This window comes from the organism of the source record quoted next, unplaced genomic scaffold (assembly GCF_019419815.1).
Source record: "Pyrus x bretschneideri cultivar Hongxiangsu unplaced genomic scaffold, Pyrus_bretschneideri_v1 Contig67, whole genome shotgun sequence".
Lineage (NCBI taxonomy): Eukaryota > Viridiplantae > Streptophyta > Magnoliopsida > Rosales > Rosaceae > Pyrus > Pyrus x bretschneideri.
Genome location: NW_025999806.1, coordinates 65,066 through 91,638, shown reverse-complemented (window position 1 = coordinate 91,638; position 26,573 = coordinate 65,066). Strand labels below are relative to the sequence as shown.

Sequence of the window (26,573 nt, the reverse complement as noted above, 5' to 3'; positions counted from 1 at the left end):
GCTTGGTGTCATCAATCATCGGCATTGGTGACTAAATCTGCCAAGACAAGTCTCGCCGAATCCTGTTGGACAGTCTTGGCGCCGACCTCAATAACTTTTTGTACTGAAATTCTCGTCAGCCGCCCGTCCTCTTTAAGGCCTTGGAGGGTGATGTAGCCGACGTGATCATCGTAATAGCGAGCCTGAATCAAGTTGGTTTCAAATGGTTAATTATCGGCTGGATGTACTACGACCGATTTGCCATCCCAAAAGATGAGGACTTGGTATAGTGATGAGGGAATGCAACTGGTTTGGTGGATCCAATCGGGCCAAGTAATGCGTTATAGTCGGTCTTGGAGTCAATTATAAAGAATGCCGTCATGTGGTGACGTCCAGCAATGCTGACTTCCAACGGGAGCACTCCTTTAGTCTGAGATTTGTCACCAACGAAACTGCTCATAGTGATACCTGACGGGATGAGTTCGTTATTAGAACGGCGTAGAGCCCTTATGACGGACATCGGCATTATGTTGACTGTGGCTCCACAGTCGACAAACACTTTGGAAATGGGAAATCCTTCGATGTGAGCCGTGACATATAATGGCTTGAGGTGTTGGAGATTAACTGAGGAAGAACGGGGAAATAATTCGGCCAACGCCGCCTTAAGGTTGTCCTCATTTCGGACTTCCCTATCGTCGTCGTTTGTGATGAAATCTACTTGTGTTGCTTCCTCAGCAACCACGTCCCCGTCCAAGAAATTTGATTAGTGGGTATTTAGTTGGAACTCGGCTGGTAGGACGTGGACCATACTGATCTCCATATGTTCGAGGACCGAGGGACCCATCGGATCGTGGTCATCATCTTCCACAGAGGTAACCATAGTATCAGCCGGTAGAACATCCTCAACCGAACTTTTGAGTGCCTTGGTGTGAGTCGGCATCTCAGGCGTGTTGACCGAGTCGAGTTTGTTTTGGCTATTTTCTTCGACTATGTCTAGTGCCGAAGATTTATTTTGATCCTGTGTTATACGAGCTCGCTCTTCATAGGCGATACGGGCGTTCCTCGTGTCCAGATATGTATCCAACCGTGCTATCCTTTTTGCCTTGTCGGCTGTGAGGCCGAAGAGAGAGACAGCCAAGAAAACTTCAAAATGATAGCGCAAATGCTGAAGGTCCTCGAGTGAAAAGGGTAATTCAGCAGCATCAATATCTGTGTAAGGATCGACCTCAAAACCAAGGACCCGAGCCTCCCGTATATGTTGGAATCTAGCTTTGATCGCTGGGTCGGAAGTTTTCTGAATAATTTGCTCCGCATCAGGGCAAGTTAGAGCTAGGTCGAGGGCTTCCTGACACGCTTTGGGTAGTCCGTACAAGTCGTTGGCGGAATATTTCTTATGAAACTCTCGCATGTACTCCAGGGATTCACCGAGGAATGGAGGGTGTAAATTGCGTCGTATTTTGATGAACGGCTCGCGCGGTGGTAACGGAGAAAGTTTCCTTTCGGCCTCTTGTCTAAAATGCTCAAGACAAGCTCTCGTCTCCCCAAGCCGGAGAAGGAGCTTGATACGTTTTTCAGATTCTTCTATAGTGGTTTCAAATCCGGGAACCGCTATTTTTCTCCCTTCGACTAACTCGGTCATGATAGTTGGGGTTGGCCGTTCACTACTGCTTTCCACGGCCTTTTTTGGTTGCCACTGGTTGGCAGGGCTGGCCTGCGCTTCTTGTCGTCGAGCCATGCAATCTATCCGTTGGCGACGACGTTTTTGGGATTTAGACAACGCCATATATAGACCAGTTTGAGAATTGTAACTGTACTAGCGTTGATCCGATGTCCTGGGTGGTTTGAAAGTTTTTCGATCAGCTGGTGAGCCCGAACTGCTGGTATTGCGCGAGTAATAATCCTCATTATAGAAAGGTACGTCGAAGTTAAGACGTCGCCTGACCGGGGCCTGGTCTTGTGGCCGTACTTGTGGGCCGAGTCTATCAAACACTTGGCGTCGTGGACCGTTACCAAGTCCCCTTGGCGATGTTGTAGGGGTCGTGGATGGTGTTGAAGATGTCTTCTTCCTAGGTTCGACTGGTGTTTTACAATGGTCGCATAAAACCCTTGATTCATGAGTTTCGTTGGAACTTGCCCCCGTCATAGGCTCATCGATGGGTGGCCCCGAACGTTCCGTAGGTGGTGCATTTGAAAATAAATCAATCTTTAGTCTTGTTTAACCATTCCGTTTACGGATATGCTGCACCAGGACGTATTCGGCCTTCCTTTTGTTTTTTGGAAGATGAGCATCCACCATACCAATTGTTGTTGAAGGGAAGGGATTGATGTTGATCGCCATTTGCTTTTCTAGAAATTTCAACTTTCCTTTCTCGATCCAACTTTGAATTGTGTCCCAGAATACAACACAATTATTGGTTGCATGCTTATTAGAATTATGATACTTGCAGTATATCTTGCCCTTCAATTCATTGGCCTTAGGGATAGTATGCCCCGGCCGAAGCTTGATGATTTTTGCTGCCAATAATTGATCGAAAATTGCATCGGCTTTGGTGATATTGAAAGTGTATACTTTCGATGATTTACTCATCTCCTCGGTGGCTGAACGAGTCTTGGTATCTTTGGAACTCACTTGAGCTAAAGCCTTGCAGACATAAGGTTTATCTATTATTATCTCGGCCGCATCGACACCAGCATACTGATGGTCCTCGCTTTCGACAGATGCATAGCTAACCGTGGGGTTCTTATACAACGTCCCCCGGGATGGTGACTTTGATATCTTTTCTTCTCGGAGCAGATAATCATATTGTTCAACGTGTTGAGCAAGCTCGTACATATCTCGAATATTTGCCCCCAGAAACTTCTTTTTGTATTCCACGTCTAATCCGTTGAGGGCGATCCGGACGAATTCCACTTCGGGGAGAGGTACTCGGCACCAATTCCTGGCCAACTTAAACCTTGTCAGGTATTCCATTGGAGATTCGTCGGACGCTTGAGCCATCCTGGCCAACGATGATACGGACGTTTCCATCCCTGGCCGATAGAACTGTTCACGAAACTTCTCGGCTAACTTGGACGGAGTTGGGTGGGAGGTTAATGTACCAAGCAAAAGCTGAGCCTGTTAGTGAAAAATTAAACAGCCGTAATTTATAGAAGTCGCTATTGACGTCTCCACACTGCACTGTGAACTGAGCCACATGTTCTAATGAGGACAAAGATGATTCCTCGACGAAGAGACTGAAATCAGGGATCTTAAAACCTCGCGGGTATTCAAACCTTTCTACATACGCCGGGTATGGGTGGATGAATTTCGGAAACTTCGGTCCCTTCTTTAGGACCGAGTCAATCATTCTCTGGACTTCAGTCATGTTTACGGATGCGACTTCTTCTCCTTGGCTTGGTCCCTCGGATATATTGCCCGGTCCACCTCTTTTATCCAAGGTGATTGGTTGTGGCCGGGCGGACCCTTTCTCGGCTTGTATTGGAATATTCGTAGAAAGCTGTCGCGGCTGGCCGACCTAGCCATCTTCGAAGGCTTTACTAATCAACAGTTCAAGCATCCTGGTCTGTGTGTCGTTGTTACTTCGTATTGCCTCCAGTAAATCATTCATCTTTTGACCAATCGACTGCTCGACCTGTCGATACAGTTCATCAAGTCGCCTCCGAAGAAATGACCTAGTTGGTGGATCATAACCCTCCCCACCATCGTCGGCGCAATCTTCCACTATTCCTTCCACGAACATACCTGTTGTTTGGTTAGGGATTTCTGAGTTGCGAGGTTGTCCGCCGAGATAGATTTCATTCTCTCGGTGTGTCGCACTTGTGGCCTCGGGCGGCGCAACAATGATCGGATTTCTTGCAGGGTGCAAATCCTGCCCAAGGCCTTGCGCTGGTAAGTCAGCTGTTGACTTTCCCATGATTGTTTTCTTCTTTACAGACCGTGTCTCAATGGTCATGAACTCCGAAGGTTTAGCACAAATGTCCCACTGGGCGTGCCAAAATGTTGACCCTAAAAATTACAAAACCTACGTGGCGCGCAGGCCGAGTAACTAATAAGCTAACTACGTCCTTCGGTTGAATGCGGGGCGTGCCAACTCGTCGGTCGAGCTCGGCCGAGGAGTAAAATTCGTTGTCGCGTTGGGCGCGTTATTGACTTCTCTATCTTACGTTGGTGACCGAGGAAGGAACACTCTCGGTCTCTGGGTTCTATAGCCTGAAGACAAGGCTACTAATTCTGCGAAGTTCACAAATCGTCGGAGCCCGGTTCGGTCACTGTGATTATATTCGTAAGAGTATAAACACGTCGAATCGAAACCAAGCTATATGGACACAGGTACTCAAATGCGATGTGCGTCTTGATGGTAAATGTAGTTCGGCCGTCGAAATGCCGAACTCTGAAACTTACTCGTGAATATCCAATCATAAAATCATTCGATGTCCAGTACGCCGAATAACACAATTCGTAACACCTGACTACGCCAAGAAGGCTAGCAAGGTGACCTCTACCAACAAGGGTTCGAAAACCCTTCTTGGCTGAGACTTAGATAGGTAACCGGTCGACCTTGACGCAGTGCTGTTTATCCAAACTAAAGGTGCTTCTCGGTCGGCTGGTTCTACGGCAACAGTGCTGTTTATCCAAACTGAAGGTGATCGCTAGGTGCCTCCACAATGCTATTTATCCAAACTGAAGGTGTGTCGGCAGAAAAAGGAAAGGAAAAATCTCAAGGTGTTTGAGAGGTTTTGCGCAGGGCAATTGTATGTTGAATTGAAGGTCTTTTCTCGTTGCATGATTTCTTGTATTTATTAGCACCTCATTCCTTGAATTGCATCCTTATCTGGATTGGGAGTCCTTGTCCCGTTTCAACTCTACCTCGAACAAACCTACTCCCACTAGGGCTTTGAACTTTCCCCTTTTCGAGGCTTTATTCTTTGCCGGCCGGGAATCCTGGTCGCTCCAGGACTTCCTCGACCCTTTTCCGTTTATCTAGACTACTTCTTAGGATAGGACTCGACCGACCCTGCCAACTGGCCCGGGACTTATTTACTCGGCCCATAGCATTTGACACACCCTTGGGCCAAGCACAACCTGCTGCTCGGCCCAACAATATTATTTTGGGCCGAAACAGATCCATATAGGCGTCACGTCATTAGTTAATGGAAAACTTAACAACCAGACTAACGGATATAAGAGATTATCCCAAAATTAACATTTTAGGTATAACTCTGGGACGAAAAAACTTCATGTACCAAATGTTGAAAATCACGAAATTTGAGAGTTGTAAACTCAAATTTACCTTTTTTTATTAATATAAGCTAATATATTTATTTGAGCTATTTAATTATTTTATTTTTTCTAATGAATTAGTTTAATAATGGAGCCATTTTAGTTATGTTTTGTTGAAGAAAAAATTGTATCAGAATTTGAAATTTTTTTAGTTGAAATGTTAGCAAAATTTTTTTTTTTAAACAACGTAATGCTAAATTAATTAACATAAGTTAACACAAACAGAAAATTTGTACCTAATCCCATGAAATTGTAAAACTCCAAATTTATGAACTCTATTCTAAGGACTCTTCCATTGCAGGCAATATTCATTTAGGCACACAAAGATTCCATCAAGGTCCTAAATCCTCAAAAGTGGTGGTTGGAGTCTCTAAATATGGACTCTCATTAGATATGCTCTTTTAGAATAATATTATCCTCATTAAATGTATGATAACCCTTTGTGCTCAACTTTTCTTGACCAATTTCATCCTTAATAAGAAATAAATACACAAAAGGGAGATTCTATGCGGTACCTTATTAGAGATAAGGTACCAATACAATTTAAGATACACTATGATGATTCAAAATTACACTCCAAGGTTACATAATTATGATAAAGTTCAAGTTAATGACAAAGAATGACGTAATTATTACCATAACAAGGTTGGTAGTTACATTGTGAACATTTATTATGTTATCTAGTAGGTTTTTGTACTTAAGCGTGATTGAGTAAAAAAAATTAACATTAATTATTATACCAGTGACATATTATTTTAGTATAGATATATGTTATTACTAGGGAACGCAATGAACTTACACAACATCGTAATCTTGGAACAACATGACGTCAACTTATAAGGTCTAAGGTAAAGTGACACCGTAATCGTTTAAATATACACTCCAAGGTTACATAAGTATCTTAACGCTACACTTAATTACACCAAATGACGTAATACCAAGGTTGCCCTTTAAGGTGTGGGCATTAGGTTACACCGTAATTGTTCAAATTACAGTCTAAGGTTACGTAATTATCTTAACTACGTTATACTTAATTACACTAAATGACGTTGTGATAGGAGCATATTTAGGCGACTTACTTAGCTTGTTTTCGTGCATCTATGTTGTTAATTCATAGTTATTTTAGTCCTTTATGCTTCTTTTGTGTGTTTTCAGGTTCTAAGGGCTTAGGGAGCAAGAAAGTGCATTTTGAGGCTATTTGGAGCATTTTTGGGCATGGATTGGATAGCTTAATCATGGAGCAAAGAGGATGGACGAAATTGAAGCCTTGTATGCTCTTTGGGGACATAAAACAAAGGGCCTAGCCCAATCAAACAAATCCTTTGAGCCATGGAAAACCTCTAGCCCAAATCCAACATTCTATGCCATGCAAACCAACCTATTTTAGGCCCATTCTATGTACTTAAACCCTAGCCCTTTAAACTAGCCCTATTATGATTTATTCACTTCCATACTCTTCTTAATTCCACATGCATTCATACACATGCACCAAAACACAACATTGCCATGCATCACATGCACCCATCACCCATTCCCTCTCCTAGCCGTGCATTCCCCCTAATTCCATCCATCATTCCACACCTTTCCAACCTAGCCACACCCTTTAATCATTCCCCCTTTAAGTTATGATTTTATTTCCTAACCCTACATGCATTATTTATTCACTCTTCATCATTGCATCCAACACCAAAAACTCTCCTTTGCCGTGGCTACCATCCATTTCCAGCACACACACATGCAATTGCACATGCACTTCCAACCTAGCATTACACCCCACATCCTTTTAATCCTTCAAACATACACAAGAAATCATTCAACACGTGCATACATAATCATTTCTGCAAGCCTAACCCGTGCATTTCTAATTGCCTTTCCACAATCCCATTCATCACACACATGCAATTACACACATCACTCAACCCTTTTTTATCCTTTGTGCCGTGTATCCCATCATAATTACTCCACCAATTCAGCCACAAGACATTATCATTGCATAAACATTCCATTTCCACCTCTTTCCAACCTAATTCACATGCATACCTATTCTTTAAATCAACACATGCATTCACATGCTTTCACAAACTAATCCACATGCATATTCATCCACCTTTCTCCCAAAACCACTCCACCTTGCCGTGCATTACTACCATCAGATTTCCAGCATTTCCATGTGCTTTCCCCTTTGTTCTAGCCACCCCACATGTCCCTTTAATCATTTAAACATGCAGCCACATATTCCACCATTTGCCGTGCAAAACATCTCCACACTTCACATGCAAAACAGCATCATTTCTCCCCCACCTTGCCGTGCAATGCACATCAACACATTCCAGCTTTTCTCCTTCTCTTTGCAGCCACAAGTCACATGCATTCACTCATAATCATTCACCAAACATGCAGCCACATTTCCACCCACCTCCTAGCTGTCATGTTCCCTCCATTACTCCTATAAATACCCTTGCATTCATTCATTCATGGAGGATCTCATTCACAACACAACACCCCTCAAACACTTCCATTCTTTCCTTAGCCGTGAGTCCCCCTTCTCTTATAATCCAAACACCAATCCTCTTCCACTTCCATCACTCCTCACTTCATTCCACACTTCCATTCCCCCAAACCAACTATCCTTAGACCTTATGCTACAAAGAAGAGGAAGAGAAGAGGGCCTAAACGTTCATACAATTCAAGTTTGAGTTGTTGGAATGTTTAGGTGTTTCTTTGATTTCAATGTTTAATTTCAATTCTCTTTGTTTTGTAAGTATGAGGAACTAAACCCCCCTTAGCTAGGGGGTGATTCAAAATATATGTTTATGCTTGCAATATGATTTGATTACTTTTAATTACGTTTCATAAGTTGTGAATTCAATTTGTTTAACTATTTGATTGATATCCTATTTATGTATGTTTATTAAGAATGAACGCTTAATTTTCATGCATGAATATGACGCTAGAATATAAGTGAGTTTCACGTAATAGTTATGAACTTATATTCACAAGTAGTGGAGGTTGCTTATAAACAATCGCGTTAAACAAATTCTTGGCATAAGTTTCATGCAATCATAGTAACGAATGCCTCGTCAACACTTATAGTTTTCATGTTGTTTAATGATTCTTGCTTGTATCTCTATTATGCAATTCATGTAGGGAACTTGTGAGGAATGCTTTGGATTGTCGTATGCAATCATCCAATCCATTAACTTAAGGAAAACTTGACGGTTAATTTAAGCGGACCTAATTAACCCGGGGCATTGAGAATTCATGGTTTATTGAAAAGCAATTAGAAATCGTTTTGTATGCAAGTATAACATGTATAGAGATGAACCCCTTAGCTAGCTTCCCATCCATTCATTTCCGTCAAATCCATATTTACAATTTGTTTTGTTTCCAAGTATCCATTTTAGTTTAAATTCGTCCAAATCCAATTCCCCCCTATTTCGTTGAAGTCTTAATCTTAATCTTTCTTATTTTTAGTTTTGCTTTCTTCGAGCATTAAATAGTGTTTTATATTGTGTTTTTACGTTTTTAAGTCAAATCCAAGTGATTAACAATCCCTCCTAATCCCCAGTCCAGAACGATCCCTACTTATACACTTCACTACAATTGATAAAAAGAGGGTTTAATTTGTGCGCGTATAATTCTCGCATCACGTTGGTATTACCATTCTAAGATTTTCTTTTACGGTGTGGACGTTAGATTACATTGTTAAGATTAAGATAATTATACCAAGGTGTTATACACTACTCTTAATAGTGTTTTTTTAACCATTTGAATACATGACACCTAGGGTTGAATAATCTCACATCAATGACACACTCTTGAGTCCTAACCATCAATTAACCAAATTTCACTACATTTTTTGGGTCGGGACTATTTTACAAATCATACTTGGCATTATATATTTCCTCATGGTGGGAAATGGATTCAGGTAAGACCTACCTGTGAAATGGTTTCGTGCATCTTATAGAGATGTGGACAGCGCGTTCAATGGATACGAGGCAGCACTCTCGGTTTACACATTTTCAAATACATATATGAACACTAATTGCACGTACTTGGGATGCTAAATATATATCACCAAGTTAAGTTCGCAGTAGTCAGAGAGGCACAGAGTACTGCAACTGTTGAGCTAACCGAGTCTCTAAGAGATCGGAGAGGGAGATGGGAGTGCCTTCCTATCTCCGTTGGTTGATCAACAAGTGTCCCAAAGTGGTTGTTAAAGCTACGGAGGACAGGGATGAGTGCGATAACTTTTATATCGACATGGATTCGAGTATCTATCTTTGCCTTCTCCCTGATGATGATAATAATGGAGTACGACCACATGTCTTTTCTCTCTTCACAAGCTGTATACAGTTCAATAATTCTTGATTAAATTTTTGTCTGTGATTTGTGTAAGCTATCACACCATCACTTAATGCCAATTTAAGTGATTAAAAAATAATTATATAGCATTGGAATGAAATAATAAGTAAATATATATGATTAAAATGTTTTAAGGTCGCAATTGAACGCAAATCCGAGGGACAATGTAAATTACCCTAAGTTGTTATTTGGAAGTAAAAAAGGGCACATTTTATATCCATCCTTTTGTACGGACAAGTATTTCCCTTAAAAGCAAACTGATGAAAATCAATTGCATCGCTGTTGCCTGAATCCCAACCTCTCATTCAGCAGATCATATTCCACATAGAAATTCTGCAGCTGAAAGCTCCCTATAATTATGGAAGGCCCGGAGGAGGAAACTTCCGGCCCACCAAGCTCCTTATCACTCATAATCGTCAAGCACACCAGATCGTCACCCGCAATCGCCATATAATTCTCCACCGGCAGCGCCACCTCAGCCCCTCCTTTGAAGTGAAACGTCACCGCCGGAAACGCCGCACTTTTGGCTCCGGAAATACTGTAACACGGCTTTAACCCGCTCACAGCCTCCACTTCCTCAGCTCTCTTGTAACCTACGGCTGCCATCTGTCTCGCAAACTCTCCCGACACGCGCTGTGACACCTCGGGCGCCATGATCGTGAACGTGGTCCCGGAATCAATGATCGTCCCACCAGAGCCTCTTGAGTCCGGCCTTAAGTACCTATACGGAATTTTCACGCGCCGCCGTCCCACCTTGATTTGGCGGAGACCCACGTAGTAGTAGACGGAGAAAGCTGGTCTGGCGGGGACTAATGGGTTGCTTACAAACGGCGTGTAGATAACACCGGTAGTTTTCTTGGCCCATTTTTCTCCAGCGTCGAGAACCAGGAGGCTGCTTTTGTTAGTGTCATCGAAAAGCCGGGACAGAAGGCAGTAGGAGAACTTTTTGAACCCCAATTGAGCGGGGAGAGAAGCAGGGCCTCGGCCCAATCCGGCAATGCCCGCTGGGGGTTGGTGGGTAGAGCTAACGGAGCAGCCGACGAGGAAATCGGGTACGGATCGGGTGGGTAGGTCGAGGGTCTCAGAGAGCGGGACTCCAGTTGTTTCCCCTAAGCCGTAGACGAAGGTGTAGGCAGGGCACATCTGGGTGCAGTTTTTGGAATTTGGCCGGCAAGCTTGGCAGTGAAAGCGGGGGGATTTGTTGTGAAACAAAGCGCATTTAGAATCGGAGCAGCCGAGGATTTTGGAGGATGAGGACAATTTGGGAATAAAAGGTTTGAGATAAGAGGGGCAGTTGACGCATTGGTAGTTTTTGGTGCAAGGGAACCAAGTGAAGTGGCTGCCGGTGTCCATGATGAAAGAAAGGGTTTGGGGAGGGGTACCAAAGCTGAGGGGTATGGAGTAGCCGCCGTAGCTTTGGGAGAAGACCGGGGTGGTGGTACGGTGGGTGGTTGTGGTTTGGGGGTTTTTGAGGTGGTGGGCTCTTTTTAGAGATGAGGTTGCTAAGTTGTTGAGGTGGTGGGATGGATGAAGATGTGGATGTGGATGCGGGTTTCTGTGGAAATGTGAGAGTGGAATGGTGGTAATATTGGAAGAAATGGAAGGTAGAAGGAGAAGTAGGGAGAGCAGAAACAGGAAGATATAGGAAGCCATGAATGTGTGTCTCAGAGATTTAGTTTAGAGAGAGAGAGAGAGAGGAGGCTTTAACGTTGTTTTGCAAGGACAGAAAGTATCGATGTCGGTTAGGTTTTGATACAACGCAAACAGGTGGCTCTTTGCATGTGTATAAGCATGCAAAGGAAGGCTTACATGTCCAACCCAATGGGCCAAGGGGACAGAGGGACGAAGGCATAGGATAAGATTTTGATGGTTTTACATGCAAAACAACGTTACTTGTAGAATGCAGCATTATAATATGTCTTCGGGTTGAGGTGTTGGAAATACAATTATGCAGCAGCTCCCATGTGACCAACAGATTCCTCTTCTCATTTAGGAGGACACACATGCGCAACATGTTTACTGCTACCGTGACATTCCGGTTCAATAATATAATGTTAGAATCCAACCTATTTTACGTAGGTTACTCTTTGCATTTGGACGTAAAAAAATACTTCAAGTTCCTGATTCTCTGTTAACCAAGTCCACAAATGCTCAATGATACAGATTAGCAAGATGATCACTAATTACCCAATAACTATACGCCCTTCTATTTCTAATTATTCGATCAAGATTATCTCTAATACCAAACTACTTACACCATAAAACTACAGCAAATGGCCCAGTTGTAAGAGTGCGGACTATGACTCCCCAATAAACAAAAAAATGTGAGCGGTTCTCGGTTTGATGCTCCAAGCTGGTGCTGACTATGGCCATTGGCACAGTGAAATTCTCCATAGCCTCTCGGATCCGGAATGGATGAATAACGGTGACTTGCCACCCATTGTTAAAAAAAATAAAAATAAAAATCAAATCTAACAAGAGTAAATTGTAACAATGGTCCTTCAACTTTAATTAAATTGGAGCAATAGTTTTTTAACTAAAAATTCATAACTATTAGTCCTTCAACTCATCAAAAACGTGTAACTATGGTCTTTTTCATCAATTTCGTTAGAATTTTGTCAAAATAAGTTATGTTGGAATGATCATTGCGACAATTGAGAGGGACCATTGATAATAGATTTTCAGTTGAGGAACCATTGATAATATATTTTAGTTAAGGGACCATTGTTTCAATTGAGTTAAAATTAAGAGATCATTATCTCACCATCAAAATCATAGTAAACAAACAAAATAAAAGTTTGAAAAATAAAATACCTTAAATCTCTCCAACTTCTACACATCTTTATAGAGAACTGGTATTTGGATATTCGCTCCGGCGGCAGGGGGCAATTCACGATCATCTTCCCCTTCATCGCTCCTCTGAAAATCGCCTCCACAACATCAATAAAGTTCTGTTTCTGCTGAAACGCGCCGACCCATTTGCTGTGGCCCGCAGTTCCCGAATCCATCTTTTTGTGGAGGGCATTGAAGACGAAGATGGTCGACGGGATCAGAGCAATGTCGAAACACCTGACGTAGACTTGAATTCCCGCCGAATCAGTATCGACGAGCGCGACCGTCGCGAACTTGGAGATCTCCCGCGCCGTTTTGGCGAGAGCGTCGTCGAGGAGAAGGCAAGCGGAATCGATGGTGGATCGGATGATGGAATCCACCTCCTGCTTCTTCGTCAGTGTCGTCAATACGTAACTCATGACTCTCTCTCTCTCTCTCTGTTCTTCTTCCTCACCTGAATTCTGAATTCCTCTAGAAGGACGATGGGAGCGGCAGATTCAAACCCAATCAGGAAATCCCACAACTGAAAATTGAAATCAGTGAGGATGATTAAAATTTAGAAAACAGAACACAGGAATATTGGTGTAGTCAAATTTCGATCCAAATCACATTTGGTGATCCCGATTTCAATTTTGTAAATGGGGATTCTGAACTTGTAACCATGTTCGATATTACCACTTGAATTTTTAAATTTTTCCTTTTTACCACCCAGACTCTTTTAATCGTTGAAATTTATCACTTACGTAACTTTCATTTATTTCACTGTTAAAACATGGCATTTATAGCGATATTTTCATCAATTATCATAAGACTAGCTATAATCAAATCCGCTTCAAAATAATATTGCCTGGGTCAATATCGCACCACAGCTGTGGGTTTGTAGAACCTCAATTTAATAATTCCCATCACAAGCGTTTGAAAATTTAATGGAAATTTTTATCTGAACCCATAAAATTACTTTGTACACCCAACTTAAGTTTCAAAATCGAATTATCTTTTTTATCCTGTTACATAATTACAATCAAGTACAAGATGAAATTAACTATAAAATTAAAATTTATCACTAAACACACTCAATAATGAAACCCTATCATCACATCAAACCTTACTGTCACGCAATCTTTATCTTCATTCTAGCTAAAATTCGAAGATGCTTTCATAGAGAAAAACATACTCTTCTTGATCGAAGGATAGTGATTTTGAAATTTTGAATCCTTCAATTATGAATCAATTTATGCAATTTTTTTCTTTTGATTTCCATTTTTTTGATACTTCGGAACAAAATTAGCACATTCACCATGACGCACGCTCAGAAAATAAATCTAAGTTAAAGTCGGTAATAAAATAAATGTTCAATTTATAGCCTAGACTACAGATGTAATTTTATTGGCCTTTTGGCTGACAACTGTAGATTAGAATGTACTTGTTTATGCGAAAGCAGTGACTTTCTGATAAAAATACAGTCTCGTATGGAGAGCACACAACAAACTATCTTTATGCTTTCTAAACTGCACGTTGCCTATTTTGTATGACTTAACCATTGATTCATTGAATATAATTTATAAGCTGTAACTAATTAAGCTTGAACTTGGAAAATGTAGAGCAAGGATCGAACATTAGTATTGAGATGATACAATTTTTTAAACTTGACTCAATTGTATATCAGAGTGACTAGTATTGCATCATATTCAGTATCCACCAGATCCTTGCCTTTGTATGAAGCAAAAAAAAAAAAGATTAAGCACGAGACAAATGTGAGAGATATTGCTTTCTTTAAGCCTTGAATGAGTTGTATAACATTGATTTTGGGTTTTTTTTTTTTTGAATGGGTGCAAAGATAAATTTTCTAAATTGAATTGAGTTTGTGAGGGTAATTTAGGTAGTGAGTTTGGGTTTAAAGAGATATTGATAGTTTAATTAAAAATAATATGGATGTAGAGAGTAAGTTGGATGTAAAAAAAGATTATATGAGTTCAAATAAAATTTTCCAAACTTAATATGTACATAAATTAATATGAACAACACACTCACTTACTGACCTACTAAAAAAAATCATAAAAACTCACTGTAAATATAATACTAGATTTTTGCATAAGTTCTACTCATGGTATTTGTCATTCCATAAAGCTTAAACATAAAACACACAAATTTCTATGCAAATATGTACTCATTATCTTGTGTCCCTCTTCACTTAATGCCAATATAGATCCCAACATTCAATTTTCACTTTAATTTTTCAACAACTCATGGCAAAATCAAACCCGAAATCAATTTCTTCCTTTGCCTTCATAACCTTACCCTAACACCGCTACAGGAAAAAAAAAAATCTTTTACCTTCGTACAAATTGATTCCAGCGAGCCCTAAGAAGTGAATTTACTTTCAGGAAAAATAGATCGAAAGTAACGTAGGTAGTAAATTCCAACAATTAAGAGAATCTAAGTGGTAAAAGTTAAAAGGGGTTTTTGAACTTTAATCCTTAAAGAAGATTAAAATTTAATAAAAACCTGATGTTAGATTACATATTGATTTTAGTCCTTGAATGTGTACGTAATTCAAATTTCTGTTATAATTTTGTTTTAATATTTAATGGAATCTTTTAATGTCTCCATATCAAATTTTAAATTTATTATTATGCACATTTAATTCATTAAGTTTGTTTAACTTCCTCTAATTAGTATACCTAAATGTCCCATAATATATTTTACTAAACTAGTGTACTGAAATGTCCGTACCTAAATTATCATATTAAATTAGTGACACATAAGAAAATATACAAAAATATAAGTGTACTGAAAAGTCTGTAACTAACATATTATACTAAATTTGTGTACCGAAATGTCCATATCTAAATATATTATACTAAACTAGTGTATCAAAATGTCTGTACCTAAGTATATGAAAAATTAGGTTCTCATCCCTATTTTTCCTACTTCATTGATTAAAACTTCGTTCGTTTTCAATTTTTGATCAAGGTCTTTAGATTTTAATAAACGTTAATTATTTCAACGATAAAATATTTTTTTTATTTCTAATCATATTTATTTAGTGTTAGAAACATTACATTTGGTATATTTATACTTATGACTAAATTTGTTATCATATATTTTTATTTTTAGTTTGTACCCATTTTGTCACATCCCAGACCGGCTCTGCCATAGCACGATATTGTCCGCTTTGGGCCCTGGCCACGCCCTCACAATTTTGTTTCTGGGAACTCACATGAGAACTTCCCTAGTACTTGGTAGTAAAACTCACATCACATGTGAAATGGGTTTAATCCTGCTCACCCACGCACTCTTTTGATTAGACATTTTTAGGTTTAAATTTATTCACATCCTTTTCCCACTGCACTACACTACATTTTAGGGCTTCATCACCCTACAGGTGTCGGCCAGTACAAACATCCCACATCGACCAACGGAGAGGGGGTGATGCGCCTTATATGTACATGCCCACCTCCATATAGCATGAGGCATTTTGGGAACTCACTAGTTTCGAGTTTCGTCGAAACTCTGAAGCTAAGCCAGTTCGGGCGAGAGCATTCCCAGGATGGGTGACCCACTGGGAAGTTCTTGTGTGAGTTCCCAGAAACAAAACCTTGAGGGCGTGGCCGGGGTCTAAAGCAGATAATATCCTGTTACGACAAAGTTGAGACTGGGATGTGACAGAATGGTATTAAAGCCACTCTGCCGTGTGGTGTGAGTGTGCTGACGAGGTCGTCGGGTCCCTAAGAAGGATGGATTGTAACATTCCACATCGACCAACGGAGAGGGGGTGATGTGCCTTATATATGCACATGCCCACCTCCATATAGCACGAGGCCTTTTGGCAACTCACTAGCTTCGATTCCGTGGGAACTCCGAAGTTAAGCGAGTTCGGACGAGAACGGTTATAGGATGGGTGACCTACTGAGAAGTTCTCGTGCCGAGTTCCCAAAAACAAAACCATGCAGGCTGGGCCCAAAGCGGACAATATCGTGCAATGGCGGAGTTGGTCTGGGATGTGACAGCGCCGTAGCACAATATTGTCCACTTTGGCTATAGGGAAGGGAGCATGTACATATAAGGCACATCACCCTCTCTTCATTGGTCCATGTGGGATGTTACACATTTTTAGTTTGCAACTTTTTTTTTTAATTTGTACCAATTTTCTTTTTAGTTTTAATTGTACCCATATATTAATTCATTTTTGTGCCCATATTTTAAACTTTTATTTGTACTTGTACCTAATTTTTAATTTATTTGTACCCATTTTTAATTTTGATAAATGTACCATGCTAATTATATGTATTTATTTTATGTTTTAAAATATATCAATAGTTATTTTTTAAAAGGGTTTTTATCACAAATGCCTGAAATTGAAAATCAATCAATGTGGTTCCTGAAAATAGGTGTCGCAAATCAATGTGGTCCTTCCGTCACAATTCTGTTAAAAATTTCGTTAAGTGCTAATGTGGCATATAAATGGGCCCCACAAGATTTACGGATTTTTATCATAAATGGTCCCTGAAATTGACTCACACCATCAAGACGATCCCTGAAATTGACCCACACCATCAAAATGGTCCCTAAAATTGAAAATCGACGAATGCAGTCCTTGAAAATAGGTGTCCCAAATCAATATGATCCTTCCACTACAATTTTATATATAAAAAAAAAAATTATGTGCTTATGTGGGTTTAATAATTAATTAAAAAAATTGTCTAAATACCTTTTTGCACAATAGAATTTTTTTTCTTATAGTAGCACCTACTCCGAAGAGAGATCCCTTCCATAAATTCTCAAAGGCACAAGGCTTAACCAAGGCCTAAGAGGGGGTTTGGAAATGGTTTTCAACCAACAATAGACGCACCTCGATTATAATCTCATTATCTCATGGCATACCTCGCCGTTCTTTGAGTCACCAGACCATGAAAGTGCCAAACAAGCTATCCAAGATTAAGGTTGTGAGGATGTTAATCACGTAAATGTTAACGATGATGTCCTATGACACACCCTGAGCAGAGTTGAGGCATGTTGGCTGACACCTGAAGGTGACGTAACCAAAAAGGAAAGTGAAGCATAAAAGTATGGATAGATTTAAACTGAAACTAACATGTATTTAATCTAAAGTAGAGAGTGCGCAGTGGTGGGAAGAACCCATAAAAACACAACTGTTCAGAGCATAGATGACAGTTTGACATAAGTAGTGCAGTTGAAACTAGTTAGAGTACTTATTACACAACCGGGAAAAAGTTTCTACATTTATTTAGGGATAAGTCAGAACCACTAGAAATTCCTCGTATGCCACAAAGAATTTAGCTATCTAAGTCCTGAAGGGGCAAAAAATAGAAGGGTGAGTGGGCAAAAACAAAGGTTTATAAACACATTTATTTTCTGAACATACTAACCCGTTGTCGTAAAACATGTATAGTTTCCAGACAATCATACTATGTATAAGTATGAAATCAAATGTAAATAAAAAATAAATCCAGAAATACGCTAATCATAATATCTCAATCGTAGCATAAGTAAAATCAGGTGCTCATCAACTTATGCTAACACACGAGCGCATGTAGATAAGTTTAGTCATGAACAGGACTAGGTGTAATCATAATATACGCTCTAGTATTACAATCATGTGAAGACTGGCGCTAGGCGCATCACATACGAGTCGGAGTTGCCTATTGCAACATGTACAACAGGACTAGCACCTACAATGGATCCAATGTGAGTGTGCAGTGTAATGTGAACATACATGTGAAGCTTGGCCCTGGCCCGGGCAAGTACTACACTGGCCATGATGAGCAAGTATAATATATAAATGAACATGCCATGACAATATATAAATCTCAACAATATAATGGCATTTTTTAAAAATTAAATAAAACATGGCATGATAGGCGTAAAATTAATCAAAACACTTGTGGAAACTATAAAACTTTATATATTATATATAAAAACAAGTGCCCACTCACTGATACATGGTTGGATCGTAGCCTCCTAACCTTGCTTATCCTCATACCTCCTTGGGGTAATTATCACCTATATGTGAAACAACTATACTAATTAATTAATTAGGACATACACTAAAAGGCTAGGAAAATCCCCCATAGTTTGCTCAAACAGAGGGTTTAAATATACAAAAACATTCTACTTGACGTCATAGACCTGTACGCGTCAACCACTCATCACCCGGAGGCCGGACGCGCCCTTACGCGCAGCCACGCGTCGCCAGGTCGTGGCCACACGCGCAGGCCACGCGCCTGACACATTGTCCGTCACCGCTGTTTAGTTCGCTGGATTTTGGAAAAAAAATTTAAAACTTCATATCTTCTCCAAAACGTGGACTAAAATATACTGAAAAAGCTCGAACGTCTCAGACCTATTTTCAACTCCTTGAAACTACGTGTTTCAACGCTGGCTCCTTTCCCAACTTAGGTTAGTGGCCAAGGGGAAATGTGTAGTGGCTTCTAAGCTTCCCAAAAACTTGTAACTCGAACTGGAAATTGTTGGAGAATCCACACCCAAGTCGGAGCTCCAAGTTACTTTGAGTTGGAGGCTCACAACTTGATCATTTCATGATCGGTTCGTACGGATGGGTTTGTGGGTTTTAGGGGAGTGTGATGTGGTTGGAGGTTCGATCTATGAGTGTTGTTGATAGAGTATGGTTGTTGTAGAGCGGATAAAGCTATGGGTGAGGGAGAGAAGAAAAAAAAAAGAGATAATGAATTTGATTGGACTAGAAAGAAGGAGAGACTGTCTGATTGGTGAGGGAAATGAAGGATAAAGTTGATTGGTGGGTTGTAACATCCCACATCGCCCAGGGTAGTGGATCCTGTAAGCCTCATATGTATATTCTCATATCTTCCTAGCACAAGGCCTTTTGGGAGCTCACTGGTTTTGGGTTCCGTAGGAACCCCGAAGTTAAGCGAATTCGCGAGAGAGCAATCCCAGGATGGGTGACCCTCTGGGAAGGTGCTCGTGAGTTACCAGAAACAAAACCGTGAAGGCGTGGTTAGGGCCAAAGTGGGCAATATCGTGCTACGGCAGAGTCGAGCTGAGATGTGGTGGGGGCCAAAGTCGGGATGTGACAATTTGGTATTAGAGACAATCTCTGGCCAAGTGTGCCGACGAGGACGTCAAGCCCCTAAGGGGGGTGAATTGTAACATCCCATGTTGCCCAGGGGAGTGGATCTTGCAAGCCTTATATGTATATTTCCATATCTTCCTAGCACGAGGCCTTTTGGGAGCTCACTGGCTTCAGGTTCCGTAGGAAATTCGAAGTTAAGTGAGTTTGCGCAAGAGCAATCCTAGGATAGGTGACCCCCCTGGGAAGTTGCTCGTGAGTTCCTAGAAACAAAACCGTGAGAGCGTGGTTAAGGCCCAAAGCGGACAATATCATGATACGGCAGAGTCGAGCTCGGGATGTGGTGGGGGCCCGGACCGGGATGTGACATGGGTGAGTAAAGGTCACGGGACCGATTTTTAAAGACAAAGGGTTCATATTATATACAATACAAAATGTACATAAAAATTGTAAAATCTAACTCACCCTATCTAAAATAGTGTTTCCAACATTGAATAATTAGCACACGCGTGTACAATTCTACCTGTTGTTAACGCACTTTGTAATTTCTTCGTTACAAATCCGGTTCGAGTCTAAGTCATGCTCACGCGTTTGAAACAACAAGTACTATTTAATTGCGATAATAGAAAAAATAAAGTAAAAGCCGAATAACTATGTCCACGTCAAGTTCCACTTTGCCAATAATGGCATAAACGTCATTTTACATACTCAGGAAGGAAATTATATGAAAAATTAGGGACGGGTCGTCACATCCTAGAAGTCATTACCAATTAGCCAAGTCGTCACCAAAAGTGATCTTGATCCATGTTCAATTCAGTGAAGGGTGTCAAAGTGTGTAAAGATGAGTGTATTAAGAATTTTTTTTTTAGAGAATAGACAACAAATAAGGTATAGGAATGTGGACTAGGATCAGAGGTGATTGCAGGACTGGGTTTTTGGGTTCACACCTTTTTATTAACTATTAAATTATTGGCATATTTGTCGATTTGCCTTCTGAACTTGTGTAGAGCTGCCAATTTCCCCCTTGAACTTTAATTGGAGCCGATTATCCCCCTAAACTTTTATAAATAGCCAATTCCTCCCTTGGCGTTAGATTTTAAAAAATTTCATCTAATTTTCCATCCATCTTGTTCACGGAAACAACACATGACAACTATATAAGGGCAAAACGGAAACAAAATTGGATGGATGAAAAATTGAGTGAAAGTTTTTAAAATCTAACGCCAAGGGGATAATTGACTATTTATAAAAGTTCAGGGAGAAGATCAGCTAAAATTAAATTTAAGGAGGAAATTGGCTATTTAAAAAAAGTTCAAGAGAGTAATCAACTAAAATTAAAGTTTAAGGGGAAAATTGACGGTTGCATACAAGTTCAAGGGGCATATCAACAAATACCTCTAAATTATTAAACTTATTTGCAATTTTTTTTTTAATTTAATTAGACTTGTGTGATCCATTTATGTGTCACATTAGCACATAACAAAATTTTGGACATAATTGTGACAGAAATGCTACATTGATTTGGGACACTTACTTGTGAGACTACATTGATCGATTTTCAATTTCAAGGACCATTTTGATGTCGCAAGTCAATTTTAGGGACCACTTTGATGTCGTGGGTCAATTTTAAGGACCATTTGTGAGAAAAGAAGACTTATGGAACCCATTTATGTGCCACATCAGCACTTAACGAAATTTTTAACAGAATTATGACGGAATGACCACATTAATTTGCTACACCTGTTTTCAGAGGCTACGTTGATTGATTTTCAATTTTAGGGACCATCTTGATGGTGAGGGTCAATTTCAAGGACTATTTGTGATAAAAACCCTTATTAAAATATGTTAGTAATTATGTGGGTACATTATTTTTTTTGCTATAATTTTTGTAAAGAACAATATTACTCTAAAATTGATTTTTTAAGTATTATTATATTTTTTAAATGTTATTTGAATTTTTTTTAAATTTCATAATTTGTGGGACATTAAATGCATAAATGCGTGAGTTAAATCTCTTAAATAAGACTAAGCACCTCGATCAAAATTTACAAACAATTAAGGTTTCAGTCTAACAATTAGGCTGATTAAGGACTGGAACCAAAATAACCCTTATAATAAACTAGTGTGGCTGAATGTCCCCATGACACACTCCGACCCGAAATGTCTACCTGGACTCCAAATTGAGTTGTGCTGGTCAACACCAGGAAGGTGACGAATCCATAAAGTGTAGTGATGTGGAAAATGTGAGTAAATTTAAACCTAAAGTGCCTAAATGTAAGAGTGTCCTAGTAAGTGGGAATGAACTCATTCCACATGTGATGTCAGAGCATAAGTAAAGCATAGTAGAATAGAATGAGAATTATACCATCGAAGGTAACCTCCCATATGAAGATTTGCCAAGAATCCTCGTCGATACAAAAGCTCAGCTACTAAAACCTAAAGGGGTAGAAAACAAGGGTGAGTGGGCCTAAAAATAAGCTTTGTAAAAACCTTTTCGAAAACATAATAACCCCTTGCCGTAAAGTTTCCAAAATATACATACTACATGTAATATGGAAATACTTACAGTAAACCGTAATATCTCAAGCATGTAATATTTCACAATATCTCATAAAATAAGCACATCACATCCGATAATCATCACATCTTGTATAAACGAGTATATCATATCGAGTGCTCATCGACATATGTTGACACATGAGTTCATGCAGAGATATTCTGACATGAACAGGACTGGGTGTATTACGATTTACACTCTAGAACTACAATCACATGAAGACTAGCGCTATGCGCTTCACATATGAGTCCTAATTGCATATACCAATCTAAGACATGACTGGCACCTACAATGGATCCAAAGTGAGCATACGGTGCGATGTGAACATACACGTGAAGCCTAGCCCTGGCCCGGGTGAGTACAAACACCAATGTAGCACACCTTGAGCATATAACGTAAATACGATCATTCAATGGTAAATCGATAATTCAATAATTCTAATCAGTGAAATATTATTCATGACCACAAATATAATTAAAGCATCCATACTAATACGCATACCTGTGCGTCCTGTAGGACGTAGTATAATTTCATGAGTTACGTCAATACGCGAATTTTTATATACGTTAACCTAATATGGGTATAACGTAGAAAATTTGTTATCAAATATGTAAATGGAAACTAAATAAATATATAATATTTAAAAGCAAAGACCCACTCATTGATACTTATGATGTAACATCCGTTCGAGCTAGGAAAGCTAAAGTCTCCGGTAGTAATAGCACCTAAGCATAATATTGGGTCTCGTCAGTAAAACTCAACTAAAATGATTAAATTTGGAAAAACAGAGTGCGGATTTGGAATCAGGGCGTCGAAATACGCTTAGAAGGGTCTTGGGCAAGTTTTGTAAAAAGTTAACAGAAAGTCAACGATCAACCCTAAAAGTCAACTGATCCGCCCCGGTGGTCAACTACATTAAAACTTCAGAATTTCACTAAATGGGTGTCAAAAACAGACTCCACGTCGTAATTAATCTAGGAGAGTTTCTGAGAAAATTTCAAAAAAGTCAATGCAAGGAATATTCCAAATCCATTAGAAAGTGGACGAGGCTGAATCCCAATTTAGGGTTAATAGGCCAGAAATTTAGGCCGGCCCATGGATCCGATTTTGGGCTTTTTTTTTTTTTTTTTTTTTTTTTTCTGCCGGTTGCCGCTGTAACATCCCACATCGCCCAGGGGACTGATCCTTAAATGTATATTCCCATCCTACCTAGCACGAGGCCTTTTGGGAGCTCACTGGCTTCGGGTTCCATAGGAACTCCGAAGTTAAGCGAGTAGCGCGCGAGAGCACTCCTAGGATGGGTGACCCATCGGGAAGTTCTCGTGTGAGTTCCCAGAAACAAAACTGTGAGGGCGTGGTCGGGGCCCAAAGCGGACAATATCGTGCTACGGTGGTGGATTGGGGCCGGGTTGTGGTGGGGGCCCGGGCCGGGATGTGACAATTTGGTATCAGAGCCTAACCCTGGCCGCGTGTGTGCCGACGAGGACGTCGGGCCCCTAAGGGGGGTGGATTGTAACATCCCACATCGCCCAGGGGACTGATCCTTAAATGTATATTCCCATCCTACCTAGCACGAGGCCTTTTGGGAGCTCACTGGCTTCGGGTTCCATAGGAACTCCGAAGTTAAGCGAGTAGCGCACGAGAGCACTCCCAGGATGGGTGACCCATCGGGAAGTTCTCGTGTGAGTTCCCAGAAACAAAACCGTGAGGGCGTGGTCGGGGCCCAAAGCGGACAATATCGTGCTACGGTGGTGGATCGGGCCCGGGTTGTGGTGGGGGCCCGGGCCGGGATGTGACAGCCGCTGCAATCGTCGAAACCTGTGAAAAAGAAAGCCAGAAACGCAGAGGATGGTCGAAAACTTCAGAGGCTTATAACGGGACCAAAACTCAACCATTTTCAAACATTTAAAAGCCAAAGTAAAGCTTAGGAGGTATGAATCAAAGTATACCAATCTTGGGCTGAGTCATGGCCAGAAGATGGCAGGAAAACCCCTGCAACCTCACGGGTCCTTGGTCAAAAACTGGGGAATGTTTTCCCCGAGTGGTTTCTGCATCCAACAACACCAAATTGTCTCAAAAACAACCTAATCGTACTCTTAAACACAATTTACAAATTTTTTTTGGAAGGTTTCAGGCCTTACCTTCGCCGGATTAAGTTTTTGCACACTGATAGTACTATGCAGTGAGGGAGAGAGGGAAAACAAGAGATCTCGGCCTCATCTGGGTTCGTGATGGGAAGAATCTAAGGGTGATGGTGCTCCCTGGGGTAAGACGCCAGTGATGGTAGCGGTGCTGCAGCAGCACAAAGAGGAGAGAGAGGACTCAGGGAGTTTTTGAGAGAGAGAAAGAGCGAAAGAGAGTTGAGAGAGTTAGAGAGAGTTAGAGAGAGAGAGTCCAAGAGGTGGAAGAGAGGAAACGGGGCAAGAAGAAAGTGGAGAGTTTGGGATTTGTGGGCCCCACGGCCAAATATAAATTATTAAAATATCCCACCAATTAATATTAAAGTGGAGAGTTAGTAATTTTTTACAAAAGTATTTTTTCGTTTCTTAGTTCCTTAAAATTCTCGTCGTAATTCCAAATTCAATTTTGTTTGTGCCTACGTGTTCGTACCGTTAAGTACTTTGAGAATATGGTAAATTAAAAGCTCATATGTGTCACATAATGAAGGTCAACGAAAATCAACAATCTCGCCACTATTGGCATTTTCGTCAATTCACTCTTTTAGAATTTATAAAATCGTAAAATTAGAGACGGGTTGTTACACCCCATATGTAATATATTAGCCTTTTCTTTATTAGTAGTCAAGCATTTTACATCTACATCTACGTATTAGTTTAAGACAAGATGTCATATATGATAAATGCTCTTAACTGTGAATACATAAGAGTTTTATAGTTCGAGTGATTGAAAATAATATTCATGCACACCACGTTAAGTATTCAATTCCCCATCTTCATTATCATTTGTATTCAAGATGAAATAGTTAACAATTTATTCCAAAACACACCTCTAATTTTTCAACAACCAGAATCTCATTTCAAAAATGTAAAAGTAACACTATCATTCGTTATCCATATGAAAATCGACGATAAACTTCAAGTATAGTCATTTCAAAACTTATAAATCAATCATATAATATGAAGTGAGATGGGTAATATGTGCATGAGCAAATTGGGGCTCAAAATTAAGTTGGGTTTGGGTTGACATGAACGGGCAAGACATCAACCCAACCCAACCCAACCCAATAAATGATTGGGTTGAGGGCGGGTTGGGTTTAGGCAGATTTTGTCTTCATTTTAACTAACCAAATCGGTTTTGAAATAGGGTTGAGCATGGGCGGATTTGGGTTGACCCAACCTAAGTTGCATGTGGGGAAGTGGGTTGAGCCTCGCAACGGATTAGCAATAATGTGGTTCAAATTCGCATTTAGCGAGAATCAAACCTAAACGTTTCACTTACCAGTGAAGAAGAATTCTCTGATCGTACTAAGTAACTGGTGTGTGTTATATTTGCAATAAATTTTTATGCCAAATCGCTCACAATGTTATTTTGTACGAGTATCTATCAAATATAGCAAAAATTTATGAGCTCATGGAATATTTTCTCTGCATACCAGTAATTGCAAAAAATTTCATATGCAAATGGGATTTTTTCTATTCTTTTTATTTATTTCATGTTCTTTTTCATTTTTAGGGTTTTGATTATTTTTATACATCTCAATTCAATAAGTGGAAATAATGAAAAGAGATTGAGCCAATCAACTTGTCTAGTTCCTTTATTGATTGATGAACACCTACAACTGTATATTCTTGCATAATAATCAATTGATGTGTTTTCTAAAAATTTCATAGACGTGCAACTTCTGCATATTTTTAAGATAGAACTTCATGTCTTCGTTTGGATGGAAATCTCTAGTACATGGTTCCATGGTATTATGCATATATAATATTAAATTTTTTTAATAAACGATATTATCTACGTTAAAATGAGGGAGGGTTGGCTTTGCCTCACAATGGGCTAGTAAGAATGTGGTTCAAATTTGTCTTCGACGAGAATCAAACCTAAGACCTCACTTGCAAGTGAAGAGAAATACCCTAATATTAATTTAGGTAACATACTTTTGTATCGATCTAATTGTTGTTTTGATTGCTCCCATAAATTCAAATAAATCAATTTCTACTTCATTTTTATACTTATAATGCATTACAGTTTTACAATGGTGCAGTTGACATACATTCATGGTGTTCGGCTTGTTCGACAAAGCTTGCAATATCCCCGTTTGCCACTCCACTCCTCCTGAACAATGATTATGAATAATTTAGGCCTTATTGGATTACTAGTCTATGTGGTGATAGAGTAGTTGGAAGATAGTTTATATGGTAAGAAAACTAGAATTTAAGCCGCTGTGGTGAAATCTTTTGGGATTTATGCCCAAAATTAATATTCGATCAACTATTCACTAATTATTAGCATCTAAGCCACACATATTA

General features: G+C 39.9%; 2 protein-coding genes across 2 annotated transcripts; both read right to left on the bottom strand.

The window, feature by feature from the left end:
• Positions 1-9,725: 9,725 nt before the first annotated feature.
• Positions 9,726-11,527, bottom strand: LOC103959304 (probable aspartyl protease At4g16563). Its single transcript, XM_009371655.3, has one exon. The coding sequence runs from the start codon at positions 11,276-11,278 to the stop codon at positions 9,893-9,895; it is 1,386 nt and encodes a 461-aa protein (XP_009369930.2). The 5' UTR covers positions 11,279-11,527; the 3' UTR covers positions 9,726-9,892.
• An 842-nt stretch (positions 11,528-12,369) lies between these two features.
• LOC125472204 (thioredoxin-like protein 4B) lies at positions 12,370-13,119 on the bottom strand. Its single transcript, XM_048573377.1, has one exon. It carries the CDS (start codon positions 12,874-12,876, stop codon positions 12,370-12,372), a length of 507 nt encoding a protein of 168 aa, XP_048429334.1. The 5' UTR covers positions 12,877-13,119.
• Between the last annotated feature and the right edge of the window lie 13,454 nt (positions 13,120-26,573).